Below are 27,244 nucleotides of genomic sequence, written 5' to 3'. Positions count from 1 at the left end.
ACCTGGGCGGCCGCGGCGGCGCGGGGCGGCGGCTAGACGCGCGCGATGGAGGGCGAGAGCAGGGGCCCGTGGGCCCTGGGGCTGCTGCGCACCTTCGACGCGGGCGAGTTCGCGGGCTGGGAGAAGGTCGGCTCGGGCGGCTTCGGGCAGGTGTACAAGGTGCGCCACGTCCACTGGAAGACGTGGCTCGCCATAAAGTGCTCGCCGAGTCTGCACGTCGACGACAGGTCAGCGGCCCGGGCGGGGGCGGCTGCGCTGGGCAGGCGGTGGGGAGCCTGGGTTCCGGGCGTTCCCGTTCTCTCCACCCGAATGGCCTCCGGAGCAGCATCGGCAGGAAAACCCAGCGCCGGGAGAGGCCGTGAGCCCCCGGCGGGGTCGGCGCCGCTGGCCGGGTGGGAGGGACGCGAGAGGCGGCTTGGCGAGCTCTGGGTCTATTTGCTCCCGCCGGGGTCCCGGGATGCGGCTCCTACGGGAGAACCTCGGGGAGCTGCGTTCGCCTAAGGAGCTGTTAAGTGCTTTGTATTATTACCCGGCTTCCGGTGAGCCCCGGATTTTCAAGGTACCGGGCTCGCCTTGCTTTCGACCCTCGGTGGCCTGTCCGGTCCGCCCAGGTCCCACCCTGGCGCTGCGGTTTGCGCCCGGCTTAGAAAAATTGCCGTGTGGGGATCTGAGCTTTGTGAGTGAGTTAGACTCCGTTCGACTTACTTAGTAATTTACTTTGGAGCACAAATTGGTGTAAGACTGTAATTATTTCGGTCGGAAGCCCTGGACTTGGCTTGGCCAGGCTTCCTCGGCGCCCTAGCACTTGAGAGTCGCTGCCTGGCTTGGGCTTGGCGGTGGGTCCGGCAGGTGACCCGGGAGCCTTGTTACAACACTCGGTGCCTTCTGGTCGCACACTGTCTTTTAGGCTGATTTCATTTCCAGACAAGGCCTCTGGGGAGCGGCCTTGCACTTACCCACTTTGTGGCATGGCCACGGCGCCCTCCTAGACCCCGGTTTCCCCATCCAAAGCCGGGAGGATATCTGCTTGTCCCTTGGTAACAGGGGCGCTCAAATAAAGACAGTTGAAAAGGACCAGAGCTGCCCCAGTTAAATTCAGCCGGTGGATTATGGTCTGTGTGTAATTTTAGGGGAGAGGGAGGTGGGAGGAGAGTCTTGAGAAGCAGCTCTTTTTGGCTGGGTGTTGTTTACTCTTTATGGTTGCATTTTAATAATTTATAAGCTTTAATTGAGTGCATCTAAATTACTTAGCCTTTGGTGAAGTTTGCATTCAACTTGGAAGTTGTGTGGCATTTGTGTTTCGTATGGAGCCATGCCACACAATGCTTGTTGCAAAGTTGGGGCTCTTTGCAACCCTATGGGCTATAGTCCACCAGACTCCTCTGTCCATGGAACTTCCCAGGTAAGAATACTGGAATGAAAAAAAAAAAAAAGAATACTGGAATGGGGTGTCATTTCCTACCCCAGGGGATCTTCCCCACTCAGGGCTCGAACCCAGTGTTTCTTGGGTCTCCTGCATTGACAGGCGGGTTCTTGGAGAGCTGTCGCTATAGTCAGCCCCGAACAGACACAGACTAGAAAGGTGACTCCTTTGCTATCTCAGAGACCTGGTTTCTAATCCTCGGCTTATTGAGTGATGGGGTCTACAAACTCCAGCTCCTCTCCCCCTCCACCCGTCACCCCCCCCGCCAGTGGTGGCAATGCTCATTTCCAGGGTGGTCATGTACGTCCCCTGGACTGAGGTACACAGAATCACAATGCGTGTTGCCCAAAGCCCTGGGCATCTTTTGCGTTTTCATCCTGGCTTAAGAGATTATACATAGAGCAGAGCTATTGGTGGCCTATTGCTCTAAGCCTCAAATTTCAGTAGAGTGGTGACAAGTGTCATGCAAATATCAGCAGCTCAAAGGTGAGCTGCCTGAGAAGCTGCGCCTCGGATCCTGGGAGCTTCTCAGTCTGGGAGGGGCTCTGTGGTTATTTTGATGAAATTGAATCACTTTGAATGCCAGCCAATAGTTAGATCTTGAAAGGCAAGACTCTTGCCGCTGTGTAGATATTTTTATGCTTTCGGGGGCATTTATTTGTCTGCTGGAGTCTTCTGGCCGAGTTTTCTTCATCAGTGAAGGCTTTTAACATCACCTTATTGTGTTGGAAAAGCAGAGTAAACAAGCAGGTCCCCAGGCTGACTCATCAAGCCCTCCCTAGGATCTGTTATTTCCAGCGTCCAGGCCCTTGTTTCTTGGGTGGCCCATTTGGAGGTCGGGTTTCTCCGTGTGAGGCAGGCCACTTAGGATCTTGCATGGCCTGGTTGAAAAGTGTTTTGTCCTGTAACTGGAAGGCTTTCCTGCCCTGCCTGAAATAGGCAGGTGGAGGCATGTGCTGGGCAGCTGGGTCGAGGTCAGCATTGCCCAGCAGGAAGAATTCACCTCTTGAGCTTTGCCAGGCTGAGTGGAGCAGGCTGGCTTCTGCATTAGCAGCGGATTCCTCTGATTGAGAAGATGGTCAAACCCCTGCTCTTTGTAAAGAAAACTCTTCAGAGTTAATTATTGACGCTTTGGTTTGAGAGTCTCATTCAGAGTTCATGCCCCTCTCTCAGTGGCGCAGGGGGAGCAGGCTTGCATCCCTATCTTGGAATGGTGGAGTGTCCGGCCAGATTTCCACAGATTTCCACGGCTCCATGCTCTTTTGATGAGCTAGCTGTGCACCATCCTGACTCTTCTGTTTGCAAGATGTTTCCTGGAGCGGGGAGTTGATTTGACTGAGGTTCCTGGGTGCAGCCCCCAGCCCCGGGCCTCTCCTGGCCAAGTCTTGTCTCACCTGTTTTTAGGCTGGTACTTCTCACCCCTGCCACGAGGGCCTGACCTTTTCCTTCCAAGGGCCTCTTCCACTGGTTACATTGGGACCCACTCATCAGCTGCTTCTCCCTCTAGGGAGGCTGGGGTCTCCTGGCCCCAGTCTTCATGCCACGCCCTGGCCACAGTGGGGCCTGATCCCCAGCACCCAACGAGGGTTCCTCAGAGTAGCAGGCTGCCCCAGACCATGTGAGCAGGTACTTTTCTGGGAGAAAGTCAGAGGCTGCCTGGTCCCAGACACCCCTTGAAGTTTGCAGCAGGCAGAGGAACACCTGCCACGTAGCTTCCAAGGGGGACCTGGGAGAAATGATGCCCCCTTCATCTGCATCTCCTCTCATGGGGACGTCTGGTAGGCTGGTAGCTTAGGGGAGACGTGTGTCCTCCCAGCTGACCCTCATTAGGGGATCTTGAGGTTTTGGGCAGAGCTTAGTTGCGGGGGGCATTCCCATTTAGGTGAGAACTAGCCCTGCAGGCCCGTTCCTCTGGCCCCCACCCCTGGCTAAGAGGAAGCCCGGGATAGCTGAGCACCAGCAGCTGCTGGGTGATTGGCTGAGGCTCGTTGGGGCGAGCCTGAGCAAACCCCAGGTTTGTACATACAGAGCCGACAATCCGACAAGCCCGGTTCTTGTCAGTTTTAAAAATAGCAGTGTGGGAACCCCTTGCAGGCTCCCTGGGAACGTAATTGGGTTGGTGCAGAGAGGAGGCCCGGCCGGGAGGCTCAGGAATGATTAAACGGTGCTCCTGCTGCCTCTTCCCATAGGTGCTTCCCAGCGCTCTCCCTCTGAGGAGCTCTTTGTTACCAGGTGCCTTCCCTGCACCTCCACGCTTCCTCCTCTGCCCGCAGTGTCCTGCGGCTCCTTTTTCAGAAGCCTGAGTCCCAGGACCCATTTTCTCCCCTCCTCCCCACAAGGTACTTGCCTCCAGATATGGCTGGATGTCTTTGGAATTTCTGCCTGAGACTGGAGGAGAACCCCACAGCTTCTCCTAAAAAGGTCCTTTGGAAATAATCAGTTTGGGACTTCCCTGGTGGTCCAGTGGCCAAGACTCCTTCCTATGCAGGGATGCAGGGAACTGAGATCCCATTAGCCGAAAGGCAGCTCAGCTCAGGCTGCATGCAACAAAAGATCCCGCATGCCTCAACTAAGACCCGACACTGTCAAATGAATATCAAAAGAAAGAAAGAAATGATCAGTCTGGTGAGATTTCTCATCTCTCCCCACCCTACGTCTTCTCTGGGGTGGGGGAAATGGGTTTCAGCCAGAAGAAAGATTGTATTGACCTAAATGCTGCTGAGTAAGTGACTTTAACAAATTGGACCCTGGCTTGGTGTTCCCTCTTGGAGCAAGAGGGGTGGGGCGGGGGTGCTTTCCCCCATTCCTGCTGGGGAACAGCAACCCTTCCCCAAATGGGAGAAAGGAGATGTGATTGAAATGATTACAGAAGAGAAACATGACGCCAGCCCTACTGAATTATGCCTAATTGTAGACACGCTTTTAGCACGTCACCATTTTGGGGTTTAATGAAGACTGATGTCGGTGTTCTTTGAAAGGAATGATGCTAAAGCTGAAACTCCAGTACTTTGGCCACCTCTTGCGAAGAGTTGACTCATTGGGAAAGACTCTGATGCTGGGAGGGATTGGGGGCAGGAGGAGAAGGGGACGACAGAGGATGAGATGGCTGGATGGCATCCCCGACTTGATGGACGTGAGTTTCAGTGAACTCTGGGAGCTGGTGATGGACAGGGAGGCCTGGTGTGCTGCAATTCATGGGGTCGCAAAGAGCTGGACACGACTGAGCGACTGAACTGAACTGATGTCAGTGGACTCTGGTGGCTGGAGCTTCACCCCTCACTGGGTGGAATGGGATTTGATGGTGAGGAGTCTGGGCACCTGTAGGCCCCTGGCCTGGTCCTGCACCTGGGCTCTGGGACGGGTTTGACTGTCTCTCCTTGTCCTTGAGTAATAGCAGCCATCACAATATCCAATCTCCATCCTTTGTGTGTTGTTGTCAACATAAACTAGAAACACTGCTTCGAGGAAAAGTGCATTTAAATTGATGAAAACACACTGGTGGTTTCATTCTGTGTAAGAAGCACTTTTCTGTCTTTTCCAGCAGCTCCCGGAAAGGGCCCAGCCCAGCCCCGACTTATTGAACTGCGGATACTGCCAGGTGTGGGGTGGGCATGGGGGTCCTGGCATGGTACCAGAGGCCCGGGGAAGAAAGACCTAGAGGATAAATGGGATGAACACCTTTTGTGTAGACCTTCCTGAACCTGAACAATGAGGGTGGTTAGGGGGCTCGGCCAGCCCACCCCAGGTCCATGTGAGGGGCTCTTTCCGAGTTCCCTTGATTCCCCTGCTGCGTGGTCCTGGAACCCCCTTCCCCCTCCCTGGTGGGTACAGGTGCCAGGGTAGGGTCCTCGCTTTAAGGCATTTCTGATTGAGCTGTCACGGAGAGGGTGATTTGTTCCTTGAAATGCAGACTTCATTTCCAAGTTATCTCACCTTCCTCCTCCAGCTGTCCTGGGATGTGTGGTCAGTGGTCACACTGACCTGTGTCAGTCACAAAGCCTGCCTGGTGGTGTTTCCTGAATGGGTACAGGCTGTCTCAGAACATTCCAGCCACAGTCAACTTTCTGGAGCAGACAGCTGCAGGGCCGCCCGCACCCCCACCCTCCCCCCACCATGCCCCAACTCCACTTAAACAAAGTCAGGTTAATGGGGTCTCAGTTTGGCAGGAAGGGCCCGGGGCAGGGGAATGAGCCGGGGACCTGCTGACCTCAGCTGGTCTGGCCTGCGCGAGTGATCTGCTGCCAGCGGCTCCCCTGAGCCTCACGAACTCCGCCATCAGAAGTCACCTGGGTCTTATGTATTCAGCCCTTTGGGCAAAAGGAAGCAAACGCTTTTGCTGAGAGGCACAGAGCCGCTCTTCTCAAGACCTTCAGCCTCAGTGTAATTGACAGCCTCCTTGGCTGTTGTCAGGCTGGCAGAGGGGTGGGGCTGGGGCTGGCTCTCAGAATGTCCTCTGAGTGACTGGCCTGTAAACTCTGGAGCCAGCAGTGCCGGGAAGCCTGTGGGCCTGGGGGGCACTCCCGGTGGAAGTGTGTCTCTGTCCATCCCGTGGCCAAACATACGTCAGGACCACGTGAGTGCTGCGTGCTGGACTCGTGCGGGTGGGGAGCAGCGGCACACCAGTCACTTTGAAAGAATATGAAGGAAGGCGGGAGGACCAGACAAGTCACAAACCCGATTCTTCAGTAGGGAACAGGAGCGGCCCCAGTCCTGATCCCCACCACTGGGTAGTGAGTGTCCGAGGAGGGTGCTTGAACTGGTTAGTGTAGGTGGCATGAGGTCTCCCCGGAGGAGGAGGAAGGGGATGGGCCCAGGGTGCCATTTCTGATCCTTAAGTGACTTGTGTTGTTCAGTCACTAAGTCGTGTCCAACTCTTTGTGACCCCATGGACTGCAGCACATCAGGCTTCCCTGTCCTTTGCTACCTTTATTTTAAATGATGCTTGATCCAGCCCTTTTTCAGTATAGATGTCCCTCGAGATTGGGTACAGGGCTGGGGTCTGCCTGCAGGTCATCCTGGAGCCCAACGAGCAGCATGGCTGCAGGGAGGGGCTGGCTGGGGCCAGGCATCTGAACCCAAGCTTCAGCCCAGCCGGGGGCCCCCACAGGGGCTCTAGTGGGCATTCTGCTGTCTGTCCATTCATTGGCTCTTTAACCAGAGTGCTAAGGAAGCGCATCAAACTAAGGCGAGTTAGCTCAGTTTTGTTTTGTAGTTGTGTCTTTATTTACTCCTGATGCCTGTCACACTTTTGTTTGAGGCCAGTGGGGTTCTCTTGCTCCTCGAACCTGTTTAGAACTAACCCACCCCAACCCCTCCTACCTCCCACCTCCTGCTGCTTCCCTGAATGGGGAGCTGCCTAGTGATTCCCAGTAGCATTCTAGGGCCATCCTTGTTCCCTCCCTCTTCACATCTAGTCTGTCGCCAAGCCTTAAAGATTCTCATTCAGAAATGAGCCCCACGTCGGCCAGCCTGCTCCCCCTCTACTTCTGGCAGCCAGGGCCCCGGTGACCTCCCTGAGTGGGTCACCCACCCTGAGTGTGTGTAGCCCTCTGCTCCTGTGGTTTCTAGCCTGGGACCTCCTGCAGAAGTGGGGGTGTGACCTCCTCATAAACCCTTACTGCTGCCTGCCCTCTGCCCACCCAAGTTAGGGACCCGCTTTATTAAACCTCCCCAGGTCTCTGTTCTTTCCCTTCAAAGATCTCGGATTTTTCAACGACACCTCTTTTTTGGGGGTAATTTTCCATCTTCTCCTCTAGAAGGTAAATATTCTGAAGGCAGGGAAGGGTCTTCTTGTCATCAGTTCTAACATGTAGAGGATGTGCAGTAAATATATGTCAGTAAATGAATTTTAATTGGATACTGATTAAAATTAAAGCAAATGCTGGGAGTACTGAAGTGGGTGATTCCAGGCTGTAGTGGTTTATTTTAAATTTGGCTAAAAATGCGTTAGCTCTGTTGCAGGGGTTGTCAAGCTTAAACCTTGGCTTTTGGGGCTGGATAAGTCTTGGCCTTGGGGGCTGTCCTGTGCAATGCAAGGTAGGGGGGTGGGCGGTGCTCCTGGCTTCTCCCCAGTGGATGCCAGCAGCCCCCAGCTGTGACAACCCACATGTCTCTAGGCAGTGCCCAGCATCCGCAGAGGCAAAGTTGCCCCTAGGTGAGAACCACTGGTCTACACCCAGAGATCCTCTCCCTGAGACGCCCACCTTGGTGAGTGTTCATGGGGCGGGGGGCTCCCCTCCCAAATGCAGGGGCCGAACAGGTAGGCAGAGGTGCTGAGATGCTGTCCAGCCAAGCCCACTGAGGGCAGAGCCAGAGCTGGTGTCAGCGTGTCATGGCTCCTCCTTGCTGGTGGCCCCACCCTGGGAAGTGCTTTCATGCCTGTGAGGGGAGCCTGGGAGTGAACTGTGGTCACAGAGGGGAGGCTGCTCAGTGAGAAACAGACTCGTTTTTCTTGGCGGTTTCTGATTCTGCAGCAGGCTGAGAAGCGGGACCAGGGGCAGGCAGGGTGGGCAGGTGTACCCAGACTCTGGAAGAGCCCCTGCGGTGGGAACCAGCCATCCTGGGTCTGGGTGAGGTGGCTGGTGTGGCATTCTGCCTTCTGGGGGGCGGGGGTGTCCGTGCGGCCTCTTACACTGCTTCTGCTTCAGTTCCCAGCCCTCCGTGGGCTGTGTGCTTCTGAACTGTCCCTTAAGGAGCTTCGGAGAAAACAGGTTCCTGGCACCCACCTGGAGCCCATTCCCCAGGAGCAGGGCTGAGGAATCTGCATTTCAGCTAGCCCCCAGGTCCTTTCTGCGGTGGCCAGATGCTGTCCTTTTGGGTCTCAGCCTGGTCTCCTGAATGCACCCTGAGACTTTGACCCGTCACACCAACCCTGACCGAGGCCCCGGGTGCTAGGCTGTAGGGCCACGGGCTGCACCAGGAAGTGACCTAGAGCGGGGCTGGCCGATTTTCTGTGACAGGAGAGAGCGAATATTTCAGGCTCTGCAGCCCACGGAGTCTGGCCACGCATCTCTGCCTTGAGTGTGGAGGCTGCCTTGCCCCTGGGGATGTGAATGGATGGGCAAGACTCCCAGCCAGTCAGAGTTCCTTTACAAAATAGGAACTGGCCGTGGACAGCAGTTCGGCAGTTTCTCAAAAGGTTAGACGTAGAAATACCAAATGACCGGGCAACTCTCCTTCTCAGAGTATATCCAAGAGATAGAAGCGGGGACTTGAGCCACCTGTGTGTATAAATGTACAGCATTAGCCCCAGTAACTGAAAGGTGCAGACCAGCTGAGTGCCCATCGGCAGATGAACAGATACGCACAGCATGTCGGTTCCTACGGTGGACTGTTACTCAGCTCTGAGAAGAGGGACCTTCCCGTGTGTGCTCCAGCATGCGTGGACTGGGAAAGCAGGACGAGTGAAATAAGCAAGTTACTAAAGGACAAGTATTATGTGATCCACTTATGTGAAGTCCACAGAGGTCCTGGAAAGTGGGAAAGAGGCTGGGGGCTGCGAGGAGGGTTCCGGTTGGGGTGGGCACAGAGGTTTTTGTTGGAATGATGACAGAGTTTGGGTGGAGAGAGTAGGGTTGACTGTACAGCCTCGTGAATGGATATTGATGCCTGTGAATTGCACACTTGTGAATGGTCACAGTGATAAATACTGTGTTACGTGTAGTTTACTTACAGTGGCTTTAAAGAGAAGGAGGCTTTTGGACAGTGGTCTCTGCAGACCCTGCTCAAGACCAGTGCTCTCTCTGTGGATTTCAGTGTGGGGTTACGGTCAGAAATGATGAGGCCGGCTGGAGTGATGGGCTTCAAATAGAAGAGGGCTGAGCTCCTTGGGTGGACAGTTCATTACGTTTTAACCTGAACATCCCTTCTGTCATTCCAAGAGACGGGTTTGTCAGCATCAGCCGCCACCTCTGAAGCCCAGAGCCTGTAGTGGCTCAGTGCTGCCTGAGAGTTTTCAGATCATAATCAGTCTCTGTTTTCACCTCTGATAACCCCAAAACATGTAGCTGTGTTTGAATGACCGTGGAACTGAAGGCCTCGGAGGGCCCAGAAAGTTCCCTACACACGAACCTTTAAGTTGCCGACTTTCAACGATGTGAATGTGCCCCTGTGTGCCAGCTGTTGTGCTGTGCACTGTAGCTTTCAAGGTCCTGTACTGTAAGGTCAGAAGGTGTTTTCTTTCTTATTTGTGTTTGTTTTTTAATATATTATTTCTGAAAAGTATTTATAAACCTATGACAGGATAGTACTATATAGCCGATTATGTTAGTTGGGTACCTAGGCTCACTTTGTTGGACTTACGAACACGCTCTCAAAAGGAACTCTTATCGTAGGTAGGGGTCTCACTGTATTTGACACTAAAGTGAGCCCTGTGTGTATGTGTGCACACACATCCATGCATTTGTACATATGTGTACGTGCATTTTAGCAATTTAGTCAGCCATATGGAGCTGATTGTCTCCTGGCTGCGGTGCCCGTGTTTGCGGCCAGGCGACTGCTGCCTGCCAAGTTCCTCATGTCTTTGAACTTTTCCAGGGAGCGCATGGAACTTCTGGAAGAAGCCAAAAAGATGGAGATGGCCAAGTTCCGTTACATCCTGCCCGTGTATGGCATCTGCCGGGAGCCAGTGGGCCTGGTCATGGAGTACATGGAGACCGGCTCCCTGGAGAAGCTGCTGGCCTCCGAGCCGCTGCCCTGGGACCTGCGCTTCCGCATCATCCATGAGACGGCTGTGGGCATGAACTTCCTGCACTGCATGGCCCCGCCGCTCCTGCACCTGGACCTCAAGCCCGCCAACATCCTGCTGGACGCCCACTACCATGTCAAGGTGGGGGTGCGTGGGCAGGGCTCGTGCTCTGGGGGTGCGGTAGGGGAGGCTGGACCTCAGGCCCACCAACATCCTGCTGGATGCCCACTACACATCAACGTGGGGGTGCCCAGGGAGGGCTGGGTGCTCTGGGGGTGGGGTGGGGAAGGTGGTGGAACCTCAGGGCCAGCAAGAAGGCGGAAGAGGAGGTGGTTCTCCTGCAGGAAAGAGCTCGAAGCAGAGGCTCTCTCAGCATCAGGACCCCCACTGTTGTCGTATGTGGCTGGTCTGAATGCGCCTGATGGTGTAGCTGGAAAATGGGCTCTTAGGAACACAGGTCACCCTGCCCCACATTTTGGATCAGGACTCTAGGAGTCCGGGCTTATTGGCCATCTGACAAAATCAGGTTAGAAAGTGGACCACGGATTGGCCGACTCTGTGTGAGGCCCGTTGGGGCTGTGTTTCCCCTTGGTGGTTACTCCCATCACGGGAGTCTCGGGGTGTCATAGAGAGAAGCCCTGGAGGGACTCCTGTTGTCTTCACCCAAGGCCTGTTAGTTCTGATCTATTTTTTGGTAAGTTTATAAAGCAGAAAAGCATGAGGTATAATATGACTAAAAACCAGGGGCCGCCTGCTGGGATTGGCCATTGTTAGTGTGGTCAGGGTTGCATTTCTTTGGATATCTCTGTCCATGGAGGGCACAAGGTGATCTGGGTCCTAGGGCTCACCCAGCCGCCACGGTCTCCCCATGCCTCAGGAAGGCAAGTTGGCAGGAAGACCCGCACGCCATGGCCTGGGTCCCCTCTGGCTCCTCGGCATCCTCGCTCACCCTTGGAAGGGAGGCTGGACCCCCGCACGCCGCGCCCACCACCCGCATCCTGACTCTGCAACAGGCACAGAGCTCTGGCCAAGTCCACCTGTGGCTGGTGGGGAAATCGGTTTTCACATCAGATGTTTAGTTACAATGTGTCCTTAAGGAGGTGTCGCTCAATGATCAGATTTTAGTAGAAATTGGAAGTACGCTCCTGCTAAAGTGAAGCAGGGAATTGAGAAAACAGATATCAGGTGGGTGGTTCCTGATCCGCCCAGCTCTCGCACCCCTGCAGTCCTGCTTCCTTCTGGTTGGGGTGCTGGCTTCACGTGTGGACCCTCTGCCCCTCATGAACATTACAGGGTTGTGACTGGGAGCCTGGGGTCGGTGGGCACCCAGTCAGTGTGAGACCTTGGATCTCAAACTTGCATATGCCCAAGAACGGGGAGGTGAGGACAGGTCCCTGCTGTGTGCAGAGGACCCCACCTGCAGGAGCTGTCGCATCTCCCAGGGGAAGTACCACGTGGACAGTGGCTCCTGCCAAGCTGGGGCTTGGAGGGTTGAATCAAGGGCCCGTGTTGTCCCACTGTACATGGTTGAGCAGAGGTTAGAACCAGATTCGGGGGCCCTGGAGCCCTTGGACCCTTACCCAACCCGCTGCCACACATGGGATGCTCACAGACATAATGGGTGGCAGGCATTGTCACTTAGGGGTGGAGTGGGTAGCGCTGGTAGGTGTCCAGGCAGCCCCCGGGGTGCAGTGTGAGGAGACACTGTAACTCCAGCGCAGGGTGGGGGTGTTCCTGGATGGGGCTGGTCTCCAGAGAGGACCAGTCAGGATTGGAGGCCACACAGAACAGCTCAGGGTGGGGGTGTCGCTGGGTGGGACTGGTCTCCAGAGGGGACCAGTCAGGATTGGGGGGCATACACGGAACAGCCTTTTGGTGGAGGGAATCATCGAAAATTCTGGGTTTTAGGGGCAGGGGAAACAGACATAGTCGGGTTAGGGTACAGGGTGTGGGAAGGCTGCTGAGACATCGCTGGAATAAAATGCGCCTTTCTTAGGGAGTCCCCAGTGGGCACAGCCCGGCCTTCAGAGCTGTCTTTTCAGCATCATGGACCACAGTGGGCCTGGCGGGGCATGTATTTCAGCCCATTCCCTCCCCATGGTGCAGGTTGCTCTGCTGATAGCTGCGTTTGGGGCGGGAGGCCACGCCCTGTAGGACCACGGTGACCTTCCTCCCAGCACTCTCCTCAGCAGCACAGCCCTCCCGTGCTCTGCCCTTGGTGGGTGGGGTGATCGCCCTGTTGTTGGGGGGTCCCTGCTCCTTGCCCGTGGGAGTTGGAATGGCCAGGACACAGTGCCTCTGTTCTGTCCATACCGGATGTTGACCCATGCAGGGATGGTCCCGATGATGCTGGGCGCACAGTAGGACCACTCACTCACCCAGCAGGGTGGAGAGTGCCACTCGCCGGCACCTGGGGCTGGTGTCCCTGTGGTCTGTTTCTGTGTCGGCTCTGAGGCTCCTCGGTTTGAGCACTTTCTCCCTCCGCTTTCTTCTTCCTGCACTTGGCAGCCCCTGGCTTGGCAGGCCTGGTGCTTCGTGACAGTTTTAGGAAGTGGTTGGACATTCCATAAAGGACCATGTGGCTTGTCATGGAGGACCTGCGATAGCTGGGAACAGGTGGGGAGGGGATGCTGCCACTTTGAGGACGCGGCCAGGGCACCGCCCGACTTCCCCGGAGAGGTCAGGAACGGACTTCTCCGTGACTCCCTTCTCAAGCAGGGAGGCAGCCACCATGCATAGCCCCAGACCAGCAGAAAATCTGTTTATGGTCTGGGCTTCTTCCATCCTTAGGAATGGCTCAGCGGGAGCTTGGTCTGAGGTTCTAAGTCATCTGCTGGATTTCTGGGCAGCTCTTGGTTGATGGTTATTTGCAGTGATATAGCTGGAATCTGCAATCTTGAAATAAGATGATAAATTGTCACTCCACCCCCTTCCCTTGATCCCTCCAGACTACATTTATGTCCATAGATAGGAGGATTGGAACTGAAAATTTCACAGCAACCACTGTGTTTTGGAATGAGTATTCAAGGCGCTTAATATTAAATGAATACTTGATATTAAGTATACGAAGTGTCACTACTAAAATATTAATTTTAGTATAAGCCGTAAACCCATTTCAATTTCATAATGAAATAACTCGATTTAAAACCTCAGGCTATGCTTGAGGCCCAGGTTACTCAGCCCAGACTGTGTTCAGAGGGACAGCCACATTGTAGTCCACAATGGCCTTCTCCCCAAGGTGGCGCAGCCCTGCCCCTGGCCACGGTTACTCTCTGTTAGTCTCATCCAGCTGGGCCTAGCAGGGAAGGGCTGTGTCTCGGGGCCTGTGTGAACACTGGCTCTGGGCAGTACCAAGGTGGACACTAAGTGTGAATTCATTTGTGAATTGTAGACGCTTGCTTTTCACCGGGATTGCCACACTGTCCCTCTCTCCAGGAACCTGGGGACGGACGGGGAGATGAGAAAGGTCAGGTGGAGAAGTCTGGCGGGCCGGGGGGTCAGTGGGCATCAGAGGATTCTGATTCCTGAGTTTGATTTTGACGCCAGGGCTTTCACATAGAATTGTGGTTCTTGTCTTTTCACCACGTATATCGTGAAGCAGTGGGCTGTGCCTGAAAACAGCAGAAATGAAAAGAAAGGGCAGCCAGCAGGCTTCTGAGAGTCTGGTCCTGACACTTTCCACTTGTCCAGCTGTTACCTTGTGTTGCTCCCTCCTCCCGAGCTGCGGGGTTGGGTGATGGGTCTGGCGCTTTGCTCTCCAGAGTGGAAAGTGTCTTGGAGGCCAGAGAACAGACAGCTGCTGGAAGCCCAGAAATGGCCAGACTGGCCTCCTTCACATGGACCCACACCCACCCTGGCACAGCCTGGCCACAGAAATAGGGGGCCAGGTCCAGTCTTGCAGGCTTTCTTCCCATCACCCTCCCCAGCCCCTGCAGATGTGAGGACCGGGTCCCTAGTCATGAACTTCCCTTGCTCAGCAGTGATGACACCAGGCCCCTGGCTCACCTTGTGGGCAGGTGAGCCCAGGACTAAAGGTCTGACTCAGCTACATTTCCGATCACTCCAGAGGTGTGTTTGAGGAGGAGCCCAGAATTAATTAGAAGGCTTAGAAAATCCATGAGCCTCAGAGAAGAATTTATTAAGGGGTCATTTTCCACCTGCCGGCAAGTGTGGCTTAACTGCAAAGGGCGTTTAACACCACCAAGGGCTCTGATTGACAGCTGGGGTGGGGGGCTGGAGGGCAGTCGGTCCCTGCAGTGACTTCCCCCTTGTGGCTTCCCCAGACCTTCAGGGTGGGCACCTTTGTCCCAGGAGCCAAGGAGGCAGAGGGGTGTGAGGAGCCACCTAGGAACAGGTGGCCTTGGACTGGTGGGCTTTGCGGTGTACAAGCCAGGTGCAGGACGCTGAGATGCTGTGTGTTTGCAGCCAGCAAGTGTCTGTCTCCAGAACATTCTGCGTGGAGGACAGATTGGCTGTGTGTGTTCTGCTCGCTTTAAAGGGCTTCTGAAGACATATTTCCCTTTAAAGGACGTGCCGCCACTCGCCCGCTTCCCCAGCTGTGAGATTGCATAACTGCTTTGCCCCAACACCTGAAAACAGAGGGCCGCTTCCTCCCTTTGTGCGACGGGGCAGACGCAACGCCCCACAGACAAGCTGTAATTCTTCAGTTCCCTCTCCCAGTGAATTCCTTCCTGATAGTATAATCTTTTCCCTGCCCGTCAAGCTCTTAATGTCTTCAGGCTTGGCTCTTCCCTGGCTGGCTGGGCTTTCCTGCCTGCTTGGGGAGCGCAGCTGACGTGAGAGCTGTGATCCTGATTGGTGAAGGGGCCTGCACAGCCAGGCTTGGGGGCCGCACCCCCCCAACACTGCTGAGGGACACGATGATAAACGTCATCAAGCAGCAGCTGGGCCGCCTCGCTTGGCACGCTGCCAGCCAAGCCTGACCAGCTCCCTCCTCGCCACTCTGTTCCAGATTTCCGACTTCGGGCTGGCCAAGTGCAATGGGCTGTCCCACTCGCATGACCTCAGCATGGACGGCCTGTTCGGCACCATCGCCTACCTCCCTCCGGAGCGCATCAGGGAGAAGAGCCGGCTCTTTGACACCAAGCATGATGTGTACAGGTGGGCGACAGGTGTACAGCCCCGGCTGGCCCTGCACCTCCATTCCTCGGGTTCGGATGAGGCTTTCCCAAGGGCTCCTGGGTGCCGTCAGATAAGAGGCTCAGTCCAGATGAGAGGGCGTTTAGTCGGTGGGCACAAGCCACCGCAGAACTTTCTTTTTTTCTTCTCTCTTTCGTTGCTGCACTGTGCAGCATGTGGGGGTCTTAGTTCCCTGACCAGGGATCGAACCCATGCCCCCTGCATGGGGAGCTCAGAGTCTTAACCAGGAACCTTTAGGGAAGTCCCAACCCCAGAACTTTCTTACAAGAGGAACTTCTCTGCTGTGGGTGATGCTGCTCAGGATGGAGGTCGTGAATGGCTGGTGTCAGTCAGGGCTGGTTACATAACAGATGGGCAGCTCCCGCCTGGTGAGAGCTTCAGTGTTTGTAGGAAAGGTGGGCTTTCTCACTTGTCTGTTGAGAGCACCTGCTTTCAGTGGTCTGTGCGGCTGTCTGCATGTGAATTCAGGCTCCCAAATCCAGTCCCTCTGGCTCAGAACTTACCCTTCCTAGCGTCACTGACCTGTGACAGGAACGTGGACACCTGGAGGCTGTTCACAAGCCAGCATCGGGGATTTCTGAGCCAGAGAACAATCAGGAATCACGTGGTAGCATTGTTTCCCTAATTGTCATGGTCTTAATCCCTCAGACTTCTCGAAGAAGAAAAGCAGGCGGGCGGGTGCGAGCGGCACTTAAGCCCCGTCATTGTGGTTCTTGTCCACACGGATGACTGTCACCCCGAGCCCTGCCTTTGTGTCATCGCCGCTGCCTGGAGTCCCAGCCAACTGGTTTGACCACAGCCGCCCTGTCTGTGCTCTGCTGGGCTTCTCCATGTCCAACTGTAGTCAGCAGTACAGGGGGCACTGGGCCCGGCTTATAGGGTTTACGGAGAATAAGATTCTCTCTTTATTCAGAGTTCAGAGTTTCAGTTTTTGAACTGGCAGATTTCAGTTAATTTTCACTGAGGACTTTTGGGTCTCTATAAACAGGTGCTGTTAACCCAGTGCAGCTGATAGCCCAAGTTTGGACTTCTTTTTTTTTTTTTTTTAATTTACCAGATTGAGCTCTTTGGGGGGTATATCCAGAGCAATTATATAGATAGATTGTGTGTGTGTGTGTGTGTATTATATATATAGATAAATATGTGTGCATATATAAAAATATGTGCGTACGCACACACACATTTATGTATGTATATTTATATGGTTGGACAAAATGTTCGTTCACGTATTCCGTAAGATGTTACAGAAAAACCCAAATGAACTTTTTGGCCAACCCAATTTATATCTGTATTACCACACAAGTATATATAGCTTCTCATCACCACAAAGGGCTGTGGAAAGTTCAGCTGGCTGCCTGCTCATCTTTTCCGTGCACTTGGATGACATCAGTGGGCAGGTTACTCAAGTCACCGAGAGCTGTAGTCAGCATCTTGTGGACGTGTCTGCAAGAACAAGGCGCGAATGAAGCAGTCATGGTGTTCTTCTCACAAGCTGATGGTCCAGGGACAGGGTGGCTCCCTCTCAGGGACCCCTTCCTACTGTTTGGACCAGCAGTTCAGTTGATGGGGTTTTGTCTGTTGTTTGACATCTGAGCTTCCAGCATGCCTTGTCCCGCAATAAGGGTATTTCCCCATTTAAGACATTCATGAAAAATACCTCCATGTCCTCTCTTTCTCTCCCCACCTGTCTCTTGAAGACCCTGGTTGAGGGGGTGGTTTTCCTGAGCTTGTTGCAGTGTCAGGGGAGGGGGTTCTGGCTTTGTTTGAGAATCTGACTTGCAGGCACTGATGTGCTCGTCTCCTTGCAGCTTTGCCATCGTGATCTGGGGCGTGCTCACGCAGAAGAAGCCGTTTGCAGGTGAGTGGACGTGTTGGGGGTGGTGCAGCCGTCTCTCCTGGCACCGTGAAGGGCGCACTTTGTGGTCCTTTCTGTGTAAGGAGGGCCTGCCAATCGCAGAGGGGCTGCCCTGGCTCGTGGAGCTGGTGGGCTGTCCAGGCAGGTTGGGTGGTGAGGCTGCTCTGTCCAGCCCAGCAGGTCAGCACAGAGACCCATGGCCCACCTCATTGCGGGCTTTCATATATGCCAAAAAGGTGATCTCTTCATGCAGTTCACATACAGGGAAAGGCACAGATCTGATGGGGTCCAGTCAGTGGATCTTGTTAGGTACCAGCTCATTCTTTTATGTTGTGTGACGTAATATACATAGCATATAATTCCCATTGCAATTTTTAAGAAGTAATTCTCATTAGCATTTAGTTGCTAAAATTCCCATTTTTAATCACTTAAGCTATACACTGTGGTGTTAAGCTCACAGTGTCCTACGATCGTCACCACCTGGACCCCCTGGTGGTTAGGCAAGTCATTCCCAACCCCCCACCTCCAACCCCTGATCACCACTCATCTGTTTTCTGTTTCTGTGGGTTTGTCTGTTGTATGTATTTCCAGCTAGTTTTATTTATTTTTTTAATTTTGTAATTTTTGGTTGTAAAACACATGTCTAACAGAAATGACTACTCGAACTGTGCTGAAGTGTATGGTGTAGTCGTGTGAAGGGTGTTCTTGTGGGGCAGCCAGTCTCCAGAATCACTGGGTAGATGCTGCCGCAGAGGGGTGCCCCCTGGTCAGAGTCCCTGGGTCAGCCTGCCCAGCCTGAGAGCTGGGGGTTTCCTCCTTCCCCGCACCCTACCCACAAGGCACCCACCATGTGGATTTCTGGCCTTGAGATTTCAGTACCTTGACTTGGTTTACTGGAAAAGTCAAGTACTTTTTCTCTTTATTTGGAAAGCTTTCCTCTTCCTCTCCAAGCCTATCTGGGCTACTTCATCTTTTCTGGTTTGACCAAAAAGTTCTAAAAATGCAGATCAGAGTCAGCGTGCAGCCCTAGGTCTGCTGGTTGAGAAGCAGAGTAGGATCCTTGTAGGGTTTTGTCCGTAGTTGTTACCGTGTCTCCATGATACTGCCTCATCTGCAGAGGTCCAGGGTCTGGGTTCTTTACAGTGTGGCCGTGTGCCCGTCTGACCGCAGCCGTCTGCTGGACACGGCCCCTGGGGTCAGACACACGATGGGAAGGAACGTGGGAGCTGAGGTGCCCCTGCTTTATCGATTGGTCGATGGGCTACCCAGGGTGTGCAGAGGCAGCTTATGAACCTGTTCCGTCTGTGTTTGGCAGCAGAAACCCTTCCATGATGACTAACGTTTTATCCAGAGGACCTGCTGGGTTTTGGAAGTCTGAGTTATTGTGGAGATAACATGTAGATACCTGAGCTCGCTATTGCATAAGATTTAACGGGAAAGTGGAACAAAACATCAGAGCAGACTCCTGGCAGCCATCAGTGACTTTGGGCCAGTTTTCCACCCCTGTGGCTCGGCATCTCGGGAGTCCCCTGGTGTGGGCGTGGTGGGAACCAGAAGCTTGCACTCCTGCTTGGTCGCTGGTGTGGTTTTAGGCTGATTGAGGAAATCTGGGCCCTGAGGGTCTCCTTGGGCCCCTCATTCTGTGACCAGGATGATGATGGTGAGGGGTCCGTGCCTGCTTCTGAAGGGGGTTAGGAAGGAGGCCAGGTGGGGCCCCACATTACAAACTGCAGAAGGGTCCCCGTTTACACAGCCCATGTGTGAAGGGACTGAGAGCCATGTACCATCACTGGGACTGGCTCATCACCAGGCACCTGCGCTTTGGGGTAGGAATTCAGAAAGACTTTTTCATCGTTGCGGGGAGCTATGGGCCACTTGGGGGCTGGGCAGTGTGACTCCACAGTTCATCAGTTTTCCTCTGTTTGGGCACCTTTGGAATCTGCCCCATTAGATATTTTTCTCCTTTGAACTTGATTTTTCTTTGAGTTCGCTGCACAGAAAGATCTCTGTGATACAAGAGAGTGATTCTCCTCAGTAGATCACAGGTGGTTTCCAACATCTGGAGAATAGAGGACAGGTGTGTCCGGCAAGGTTAAGGATTTCAGAAACCTCTGTGCTTTAAAGAGGAAATAATACCGTGTCTCCCAGGTGGGCGCCCAAACTTTCCCACGGTCGTCGTTGCTCCTCCTAAGGATAAGAAATCCAACCTCAGCCCCTAGGAGCTGCCCTGACTTGTGCGCCTTCCCTTTGCAGATGAGAAAAACATCCTGCACATCATGGTCAAAGTGGTGAAGGGCCACAGGCCGGAGCTGCCGCCTGTCTGCAGACCCCGGCCGCGTGCCTGCGGGAGCCTCCTTCGCCTCATGCAGCGCTGCTGGCATGGGGACCCCCGGGAGCGGCCCAGCTTCCAAGGTGAGCACCTGCCCTGGGCTCCGGGAGCCCTGCTGCCTGACACTCATGCTGTTGTCCCAGGGGACGGAGTTGATGGCCAGGAGGGGGACAGGCGGCAGCCGGGACGAAGAGGCTGTCCACAGACAGGAGTGCCAGAGTGAGCTCGCCTCCTGCAGGCTGTGCCCGCCCAGGGCCAGGGAGGGGCGGCTGGAGCCACTTGGTCCTCTCCAGCTGTCTACCCCCGGCTGCGGCCTGGTGCTCCGGGTGCAGATACAGTAGTGCATCTTTTGGGGACCACGTGACCGCTGGCCTGTGGCCTTTGCATTTCTCGTGGGGCCTCATCCCCAGGGAACAGCTGTGTCCTTTGGTTAGGAAAGTGATCCTGATGCCTTTGGAACTGATCATGACATTTCAAACATACAAGGAAAATGAGTATGAACAAGGTGGGGGCTTTCTAGCCTGGTGCTGGCAGCCCAGGCCATTGGGGTACGAGCTTTGGCTGGGCTGGCTAGCGGGGCTCCCTGGACGAAGGCTTCTTGGGGAAATAGTGACACGGTGGCTCCTTTTAGAGCCTGGCCAGACGCCACATGTGGTTGCTGATGGGGGTGCCGGGGGTCCGCCGTGAGCTCAGCCAGGGGGCAGCAGCGTGAACAGTGCTGACCGGTCACACTGAACCCCGCAGGCGCTGGTCCCCTCCAAGGCCACAGGCTTAAGTAGCTCATTTGCTAATTCATTGTCTGAGTGACACACCTGTTTGTGTTTTCCTCCAAAGAAATCACTTCTGAAACCGAAGACCTGTGTGAAAAACCTGATGAGGAGGTGAAAGAGACGACTCAAGACCCAGATGTGAGAGAACCGCCTGAGGCCGAGGCCGAGGTAATGGGGGCCCTCCCGGGGCCTGGTTTCTGCCACATCAGCTTCAGGGATTGAGTCTCTGCTTCCTGCAGATGCCCTGCCAGCCTGGACCACCTGCCCGGTTCTGAGGCTTGGGCCGGCCGCAGAATTCCATCTCAGGGCAGGGGTAGGCCCATGGTGTGCTGGCCCCAGGTTGATTTCCTGCCTGATGGTATCCCATCCCCACCTGCTGTCTGTGCTTAGGGAAGGGCAATGTGGGCCCATGGCTGACATTAAGTAGCCGCCGCCTGGATACTGTGTGTGTGTGTGTGTTTTCTGACTGCACTGCACAGCACATAGGATTTTAGTTCCTTGACCAGCGACAGAACCCACATCCCCTGTATTGAAAGGGCACAGTCTTAACTATTGGACCGCCAGGGAAGGCTGGGCCAGATGCTCTTTGAACCAGGGTAACTGCTTGAAGCCCCTGCTGGGCCACATTGGGGAGAGAGGTCTGGGCTCCAGGGGTCTGGGTGTCTTTCTGCACATTGAGGTTGGGGATTGGCGCCTCTCTCAGTTCAGTTCAGTTCAGTCGCTTAGTCGTGTCCAACTCTTTGCGACCCCATGAATCGCAGCACGCCAGGCCTCCCTGTCCATCACCATCTCCCGGAGTTTACTCAGACTCATGTCCATCGAGTCCGTGATGCCATCCAGCCATCTCATCCTCAGTCGTCCCCTTCTCCTCCTGCCCCCAATCCCTCCCAGCATCAGAGTCTTTTCCAATGAGTCAACTCTTTGCATGAGATGGCCAAAGTACTGGAGTTTCAGCTTCAGCATCATTCCCTCCAAAGAAATCCCGGGGTTGATCTCCTTCAAAATGGACTGGTTGGATCTCCTTGGAGTCCAAGGGACTCTCAAGAGTCTTCTCCAACACCACAGTTAAAAAGCATCAATTCTTCGGTGCTCAGCCTTCTTCACAGTCCAACTCTCACATCCATACATGACCACAGGAAAAACCATAGCCTTGACTAGACGGACCTTAGTCGGCAAAGTAATGTCCCTGCTTTTGAATATGCTCTCTAGGTTGGTCATACTGCCCATAAATGTTTTTCCTCTACGAGTGCCACATGGGTTATGTAAGATGTGATAAGAAATTCTAACTATGCTAACTAAATAGATACCTTTAAGGCAGTAGGACTTGTAAAGAGGAGGCTGATAAACTGACTTTATAAGGTGTTATCTGGTGTTATCGTCCCTGGCTGGGGTGTAAGGCCGGCAGATAAGTAACCATTTATGGTGTGTCTGCTGTCTGGGCACGAAGGCCGTGTGTGTCAGGTCAGGGGGCAAAGCGACAGTGGAGGGGACCTGGCCCCTGATAAGAAAAAGCGGCCCAGCACATGGGCGTGACTCGGCACACCAGGCCACCGGGTCAGAGGATTTGGGGAAGGGCTGTGAATCCCTCGCAGGCTCTGATCCCTCACCAGGACCTGCCTTTCTCCCCGCTGTCAGGACAGAGCCTGCGAAGGGCCTGTTAGCACGGGTTGAGCTGGAACGCTGTGACCTCCCCAGGGCTGGGCCCCACACCTCACCTGTGCACCCGCAGCCCCCAAGCCAGCCTTGCATAGCCCCAAGGAAGGTTCAGGGTGTTAGGACTCTACCCAAAGCCATCTCCTTCCTCCGTTTCCTATCGGCACTGACCTGTCCTGGGTGGACCTGGCCAGCACACAGGCTTCACCTACTGCAGCTTATTCACCTTCTGTCTGGACAGCGGTGCACTGGGGCTCAGCATGGTGACGGACATCTGTTCCCACCATCTTGTCTTACGATGTCCTCCTGCTGGAGTCTTTGGGCACTGTGCAGCCGCGGTGCATGCTGCGTGCTAAGTTGCTTCAGTTGTGTCCAACTCTTTGTGACCCCATGGACTGTAGCCTGCCAGGCTCCTGTGTCTGTGGGATGCTCTAGGTAAGAATACTGGAGTCGGTTGCCATTTCCTTCTCCAGGGAATCTTCCTGACCCGGGGGTTGAGCCCACATCTCCTACGTCTTCTGCATTAGCAGGCGGGTTCTTTACCACAAAGAGTCGGATTTGACTGAGTGACTAACACTTTCACTTTCTTTAGCACCAGCACCGTCTGGGAACAGGAGTTAAATTCTCTGTGTGGCTCACGGGGGACCCACGTGTTCCCCTGATCCTGCCCCATCCAGTCATGGATGGAGCCTCATCTCTTCTGTCTTCTTGTCTCCACAGGCCCCTGTGCCCACCCCGCTGAAGCGTGCCTCTGCCCCCACCTTCGACAACGATTACAGCCTCTCCGAGCTGCTGTCCCAGCTGGACTCGGGCATCTCCCAGACCCTTGAGGGCCCGGAAGAGCTCAGCCGCAGCTCCTCCGAGTCCAAACTTCCGTCGGCAAGCAGCGGCAAGAGGCTCTCCGGGGTATCCTCTGTGGATTCCGCTTTCTCCTCGAGAGGGTCACTGTCCTTGTCTTTCGAGCGGGAGCCTTCAACGAGTGGTGAGCAGGGGCCCCCACACCGGGGAAATAATGGGTTTAATTGGGCGGGGGGTCAGGCACGGTGTGAGCAACAGAAAAGGATCAGGCGTCTTGTTTCATGGCCTGGCTGTAGTTCTTCTGTGTTTTCTGCAGCCCTTTGCTTATTGGATTTGGGTGTCAGTGCACAGTGGAGGGGCACAGAGGCTGAGCAGGTGTCACTTAGGTGTAAGGGGAGTGGGTCCTGCCCCTGGCTGTGGGGAGGGTCTCGCCTGTGCCAACACTGGGTGCAGAGACTGACCTCAGGTGTGTAGGTTGAAGAAGCTGGATTGCACCAGGTAGTCCTGTGAATGGATGGACCCCCTCTTCCTGGAGAGCTCTCTCTCTTTTGTAATGTCAGCCCTGCACCCCCTTTCTCAGGCAACGCTGGGTACACACCCCATTCTTTCCTATTTGTGGGCTCCGTTTCCTGGGCCTGTGTGTGTTGATGGGTGCACTGTCGCTGGCGGTCATAACTGCCTGGTCCTGACTATACACCTTGAGTTTTCTCTCTGGAAGGCACTTTTCCCTGCTCCGGCCCTGTCCCAGTTGCTGGCCCTCGGGCCTGGGGGCCCTCCTGTGAGGGCCTCACTGCGTCTCCTGTGAGGACAACATGTGAGGTTTCCTTTCCATGAGGAAAAAACGGATGTTTATGTGTAGGGCTGCAGCACAGGGGTGGCCGGAGGGTTGTGGGGTGGGTGCAGACCTCAGGAGGAAGGGGAGCTTGCTCTTCCTGGGGAATCGGGAATTTCTCCTGGAATGAGCTCCTTGCCTAAATGCCTTGGCCCTCCTGGGCTTTTAGAGTGGTGTGTTTGGAATTAAAGAGAGCATTTTGAGTAAGGAGACACCTTGCAAAGATGCAGAGGTAGGGAAGGCCTGGCTGCATTGGAGGTAAGCAGTCAGCGCTGAGGTTGTAAAGAAAGAAGCACCTGTTTCCCATGGAGAAAGTCATTAGAACTCTCTCTTCTCAGAGTCTGATACCTTCAGGTGACGTGTTCATGCTTAGATCAGTCACTGGTCTGTCTCAGGAGCCTGTGCTGAAACACCAAGTCCCAGCTGCATTTACTCTGTTTTATTGGTACACCCGGCACCCCCTCCTCCTGTGCAAGGCCCCTTGAGCATGTTTCCCTTGAAGGCGTCTTGTTTCATGCACATCAGAACCCTAGACAGCATAGTGCGGTTTTTCTGTAAATCAAACATTTACATGTTTACATCATGAGTAACAGTCCTTCTAAAGTGGGAGTCTCAGTCCTTGGAGGACTTTTCTAGAAAGCGTGCTAGGTGGTGGTACCGGGACAAGAGGCACCGTTTGGAGGTTGGGCTGCAGGCAGCTGCTTGGCCCTGGAGGGGTGCCCCAGGGTGGGAGCTGCCAGCTCTCCGGTGGCTTGGGGGCTCCTGCCTGCTCTGTTCACCGCCCTCTCCCCCTTGTGAGCAGTCACTGCCACTGCTGAGCACCAGCAAGGGCCTGAATTTTATATCCTTTATTTAATCACAACTTTATCGGATAGCTGGAAAGATTTCCATTTTGCAATTTGACAAAAGAGCACCTTGGGGATATTCATTGACCTGCCTGAAGTCTCCCCACTAGATCTTAAACTGCATGGACAAACACTTAGGTGATTTCAGGTAAACAGTAGCTACGTTCAAACACCGGCCAGACCTTGGGAGCTGCCCCGTCTGACCCCTGCATCTGCTCTCCCCGCAGACCTTGGCACCACCGACATCCAGAAGAAGAAGCTGGTGGACGCCATCGTGAGTGGGGACACCAGCAGGCTGATGAAGATCCTGCAGCCCCAGGATGTGGACCTGGTCCTGGATGGGGGTGCTAGCCTGCTTCACCTGGCCGTGGAGGCTGGGCAGGAGGACTGTGTCAAGTGGCTGCTGCTCAACAATGCCAACCCCAACCTCACCAACAGGAGGGGCTCCACCCCACTGCACGTGGCCGTGGAGAAGCGGGTGCGGGGCATCGTGGAGCTCCTGCTGGCCAGGAAGATCAGTGTCAACGCCGCGGATGAGGACCAGTGGACGGCCCTGCATTTCGCGGCCCAGAACGGGGATGAGGGCAGCACGCGGCTGCTGCTGGAAAAAAACGCCTCCGTGCACGAGGCAGACTGCGAGGGCCGGACGCCCATGCACGTGGCCTGCCAGCACGGCCAGGAGGGCGTCGTGCGGATCCTGCTGCGCCGTGGTGTGGATGCAGGCCTGCCGGGGAAGGACGCCTGGGTGCCGCTGCACTACGCCGCCTGGCAGGGCCACCTGCCCATTGTCAAGCTGCTGGCCAAGCAGCCAGGGGTGAGTGTGGACGCCCAGACGCTGGACGGAAGGACACCCCTGCACCTGGCTGCGCAGCGAGGGCACTACCGTGTGGCCCGCGTCCTCATTGACCTACACTCCGATGTCAATGTGTGCAACCTGCTGGCGCAGACACCGCTGCATGTGGCCGCAGAGACGGGCCACACGAGCACGGCCAGGCTGCTCCTCCACCGGGGCGCCCACAAAGAGGCGGTGACTGCAGAGGGCTGCACTGCTCTGCACCTGGCCGCCCGCAATGGGCACCTGGCAACCGTCAAGCTGCTGGTGGAGGAGCGGGCCAACATGCTGGCCCGGGGCCCCCGCAACCAGACGGCGCTGCACCTGGCCGCTGCCGGCGGGCACTCAGAGGTGGTGGAGGAGCTGGTCAGCGCCGACGTGCTCGACCTGTCTGATGAGCAGGGCCTCAGCGCACTGCACCTGGCTGCCCGGGGCCGACATGCCAAAACGGTGGAGACTCTGCTCAGACACGGAGCCCACGTCAACCTACAGAGCCTCAAGTTCCAGGGTGGCCCCAGTCCTGCCGCCACGCTCCTCCGGCGGAGCAAGACCTAGCCTGCTGACCCAGGAGACGGGGCCCAGCAGGGTTCCTGTCCCAGCGTAGTGCTCTGCTCGTCCCGTCCGTGGCCTGCGGGACACTGACCGAGCTTAGGTGTTACCCGCCCTCCCGATGAGGTTGATCAGAGTGTGCTTGGCCACTGATAGTGGGCACCCCGTGTCGGAGGGATGGTGGGCCGGAGGCATTTGGTTGTGTCCCTCACTCCTAATATTGGTCCCTCGGTGACAGAACCGTGAGCCCACCTGTCCTGAGCGGCTGCCCGGAGCGTACGGGAACACACGTGTGGGAGGAGCTGAATCTTTTGTTTCCATTTGCAGCAGTGAAGAAGCTTGCTCCACAAAGTTTGAGTGGGATTCTTGTTTTATAGAATATCATTAATGGATGAAGAGTGTCAGCTGTCGCTTGAAATCTGTTAAAAGCACTCACTTCGGGGACCACCCTGGTGGTCCAGTGGCTAAGACTCCATGCTCACGATGCAAGGGGCCTGCGTTCGAGCCCTGGTCAGGGAAGTGGATCCTGCACGCCACAACTGAAGATCTGCATGCACAGCTGAGACATTGCGCCTCCAAGTGGACAATGAAAATTTAAATAAAAAGTAGGTAATCTAGTTTGTGGGCAACGAGCATAAACTGATAAGTTGGGTTTTTAAAACAAAAGCAGTCGTCTTACCGGCCCTTTTACACCCAAGCTTGATTGTCCATCACTCTGTCCTTATGGGCGGCCGCACATGGATGCCAACTGTGCTACCTGCCGTTGTTCATTTCATGTTGCGTAAAATATTTGAACTCTAAAGTCAGCTGTCCGAAAGTCAAGAAAAATGAACCGACAGCCTCAGTTCTGGATTCAGAACAGTGTTACCAAGTTCAGTGACCCACCTTTCATGTCATTTCCTCTCCGGTTCTTGTTTTTGGAGAGACGGTGGTTTGTGACGAGTGATGCTGTGTTGGGGTCTCCCAGGGGGCTCCTGACTTGCTTTACAAACAGCTACACTGTGCAGGGGCCTCAGCTTTCGGGGTGTGACCCCCGAGACGACTCCAGGAGACAGCCTCATGGTCTTGGCTATAAAAGCACTGTTCTTTCATTGTCAAGTGTGTCTCACACCTCCCGCTGATGTTGTTGTGAGAGTCAGCTTGCTGAAGGACCCCAGCCTGTGTGTACACATGCCCCTTGGCCTGGTGTATGAAGCAGAGATTGATATTAATGTACTGTGTATGTTAATGTGAATCTGTGGGCAGGTTACTTCTTTTCTATAAGAGGAAATATCCCAACTGCTTAGAACTGGCTATGTTTTAATATGCCTTGTGCTTTACTACGTTGTATCACTGTTGGATGTAGAATGCGTGGAAGAAAGTCTGCTTGATGTCAATAAAGCTGAGTTCTCTTCCTACTTCTCTGAAGCCCATGAGACTACATCTTTTTATACATGAGCTCAGATAATTGGATTTCTACAGACCAGAGGTAGAGGCGGTCACACGTGGTGTGGAGACGCCCTTTAGAAGGGC

At 54.8% G+C, this 27,244-nt stretch overlaps 1 protein-coding gene across 1 annotated transcript; it reads left to right on the top strand.

Moving 5' to 3' along the window:
* On the top strand, positions 1-27,129 carry RIPK4 (receptor interacting serine/threonine kinase 4). The gene is made up of 8 exons (XM_018051638.1): positions 1-227; positions 9,959-10,250; positions 15,082-15,230; positions 17,078-17,127; positions 19,378-19,536; positions 20,288-20,391; positions 22,597-22,858; positions 24,579-27,129. The coding sequence occupies exons 1-8, from the start codon at positions 46-48 to the stop codon at positions 25,736-25,738; spliced, it is 2,358 nt and encodes a 785-aa protein (XP_017907127.1). The 5' UTR covers positions 1-45; the 3' UTR covers positions 25,739-27,129.

The sequence above is a fragment of the Capra hircus genome, chromosome 1 (assembly GCF_001704415.2).
Source record: "Capra hircus breed San Clemente chromosome 1, ASM170441v1, whole genome shotgun sequence".
In the NCBI taxonomy this organism is placed as follows: domain Eukaryota; kingdom Metazoa; phylum Chordata; class Mammalia; order Artiodactyla; family Bovidae; genus Capra; species Capra hircus.
This window is presented reverse-complemented; position numbering and strand designations above follow the sequence as displayed.

Coding starts and splice junctions, on each gene's coding strand:
- RIPK4 (XM_018051638.1), top strand. CDS start 46: ATGGAGGGCGAGAGCAGGGGCCCGTGGGCCCTGGGGCTGCTGCGCACC. Junction 20,392..22,596: donor CGCCTGAGGCCGAGGCCGAG/GTAATGGGGGCC, acceptor TTGTCTCCACAG/GCCCCTGTGCCCACCCCGCT. Junction 22,859..24,578: donor GCGGGAGCCTTCAACGAGTG/GTGAGCAGGGGC, acceptor CTCTCCCCGCAG/ACCTTGGCACCACCGACATC.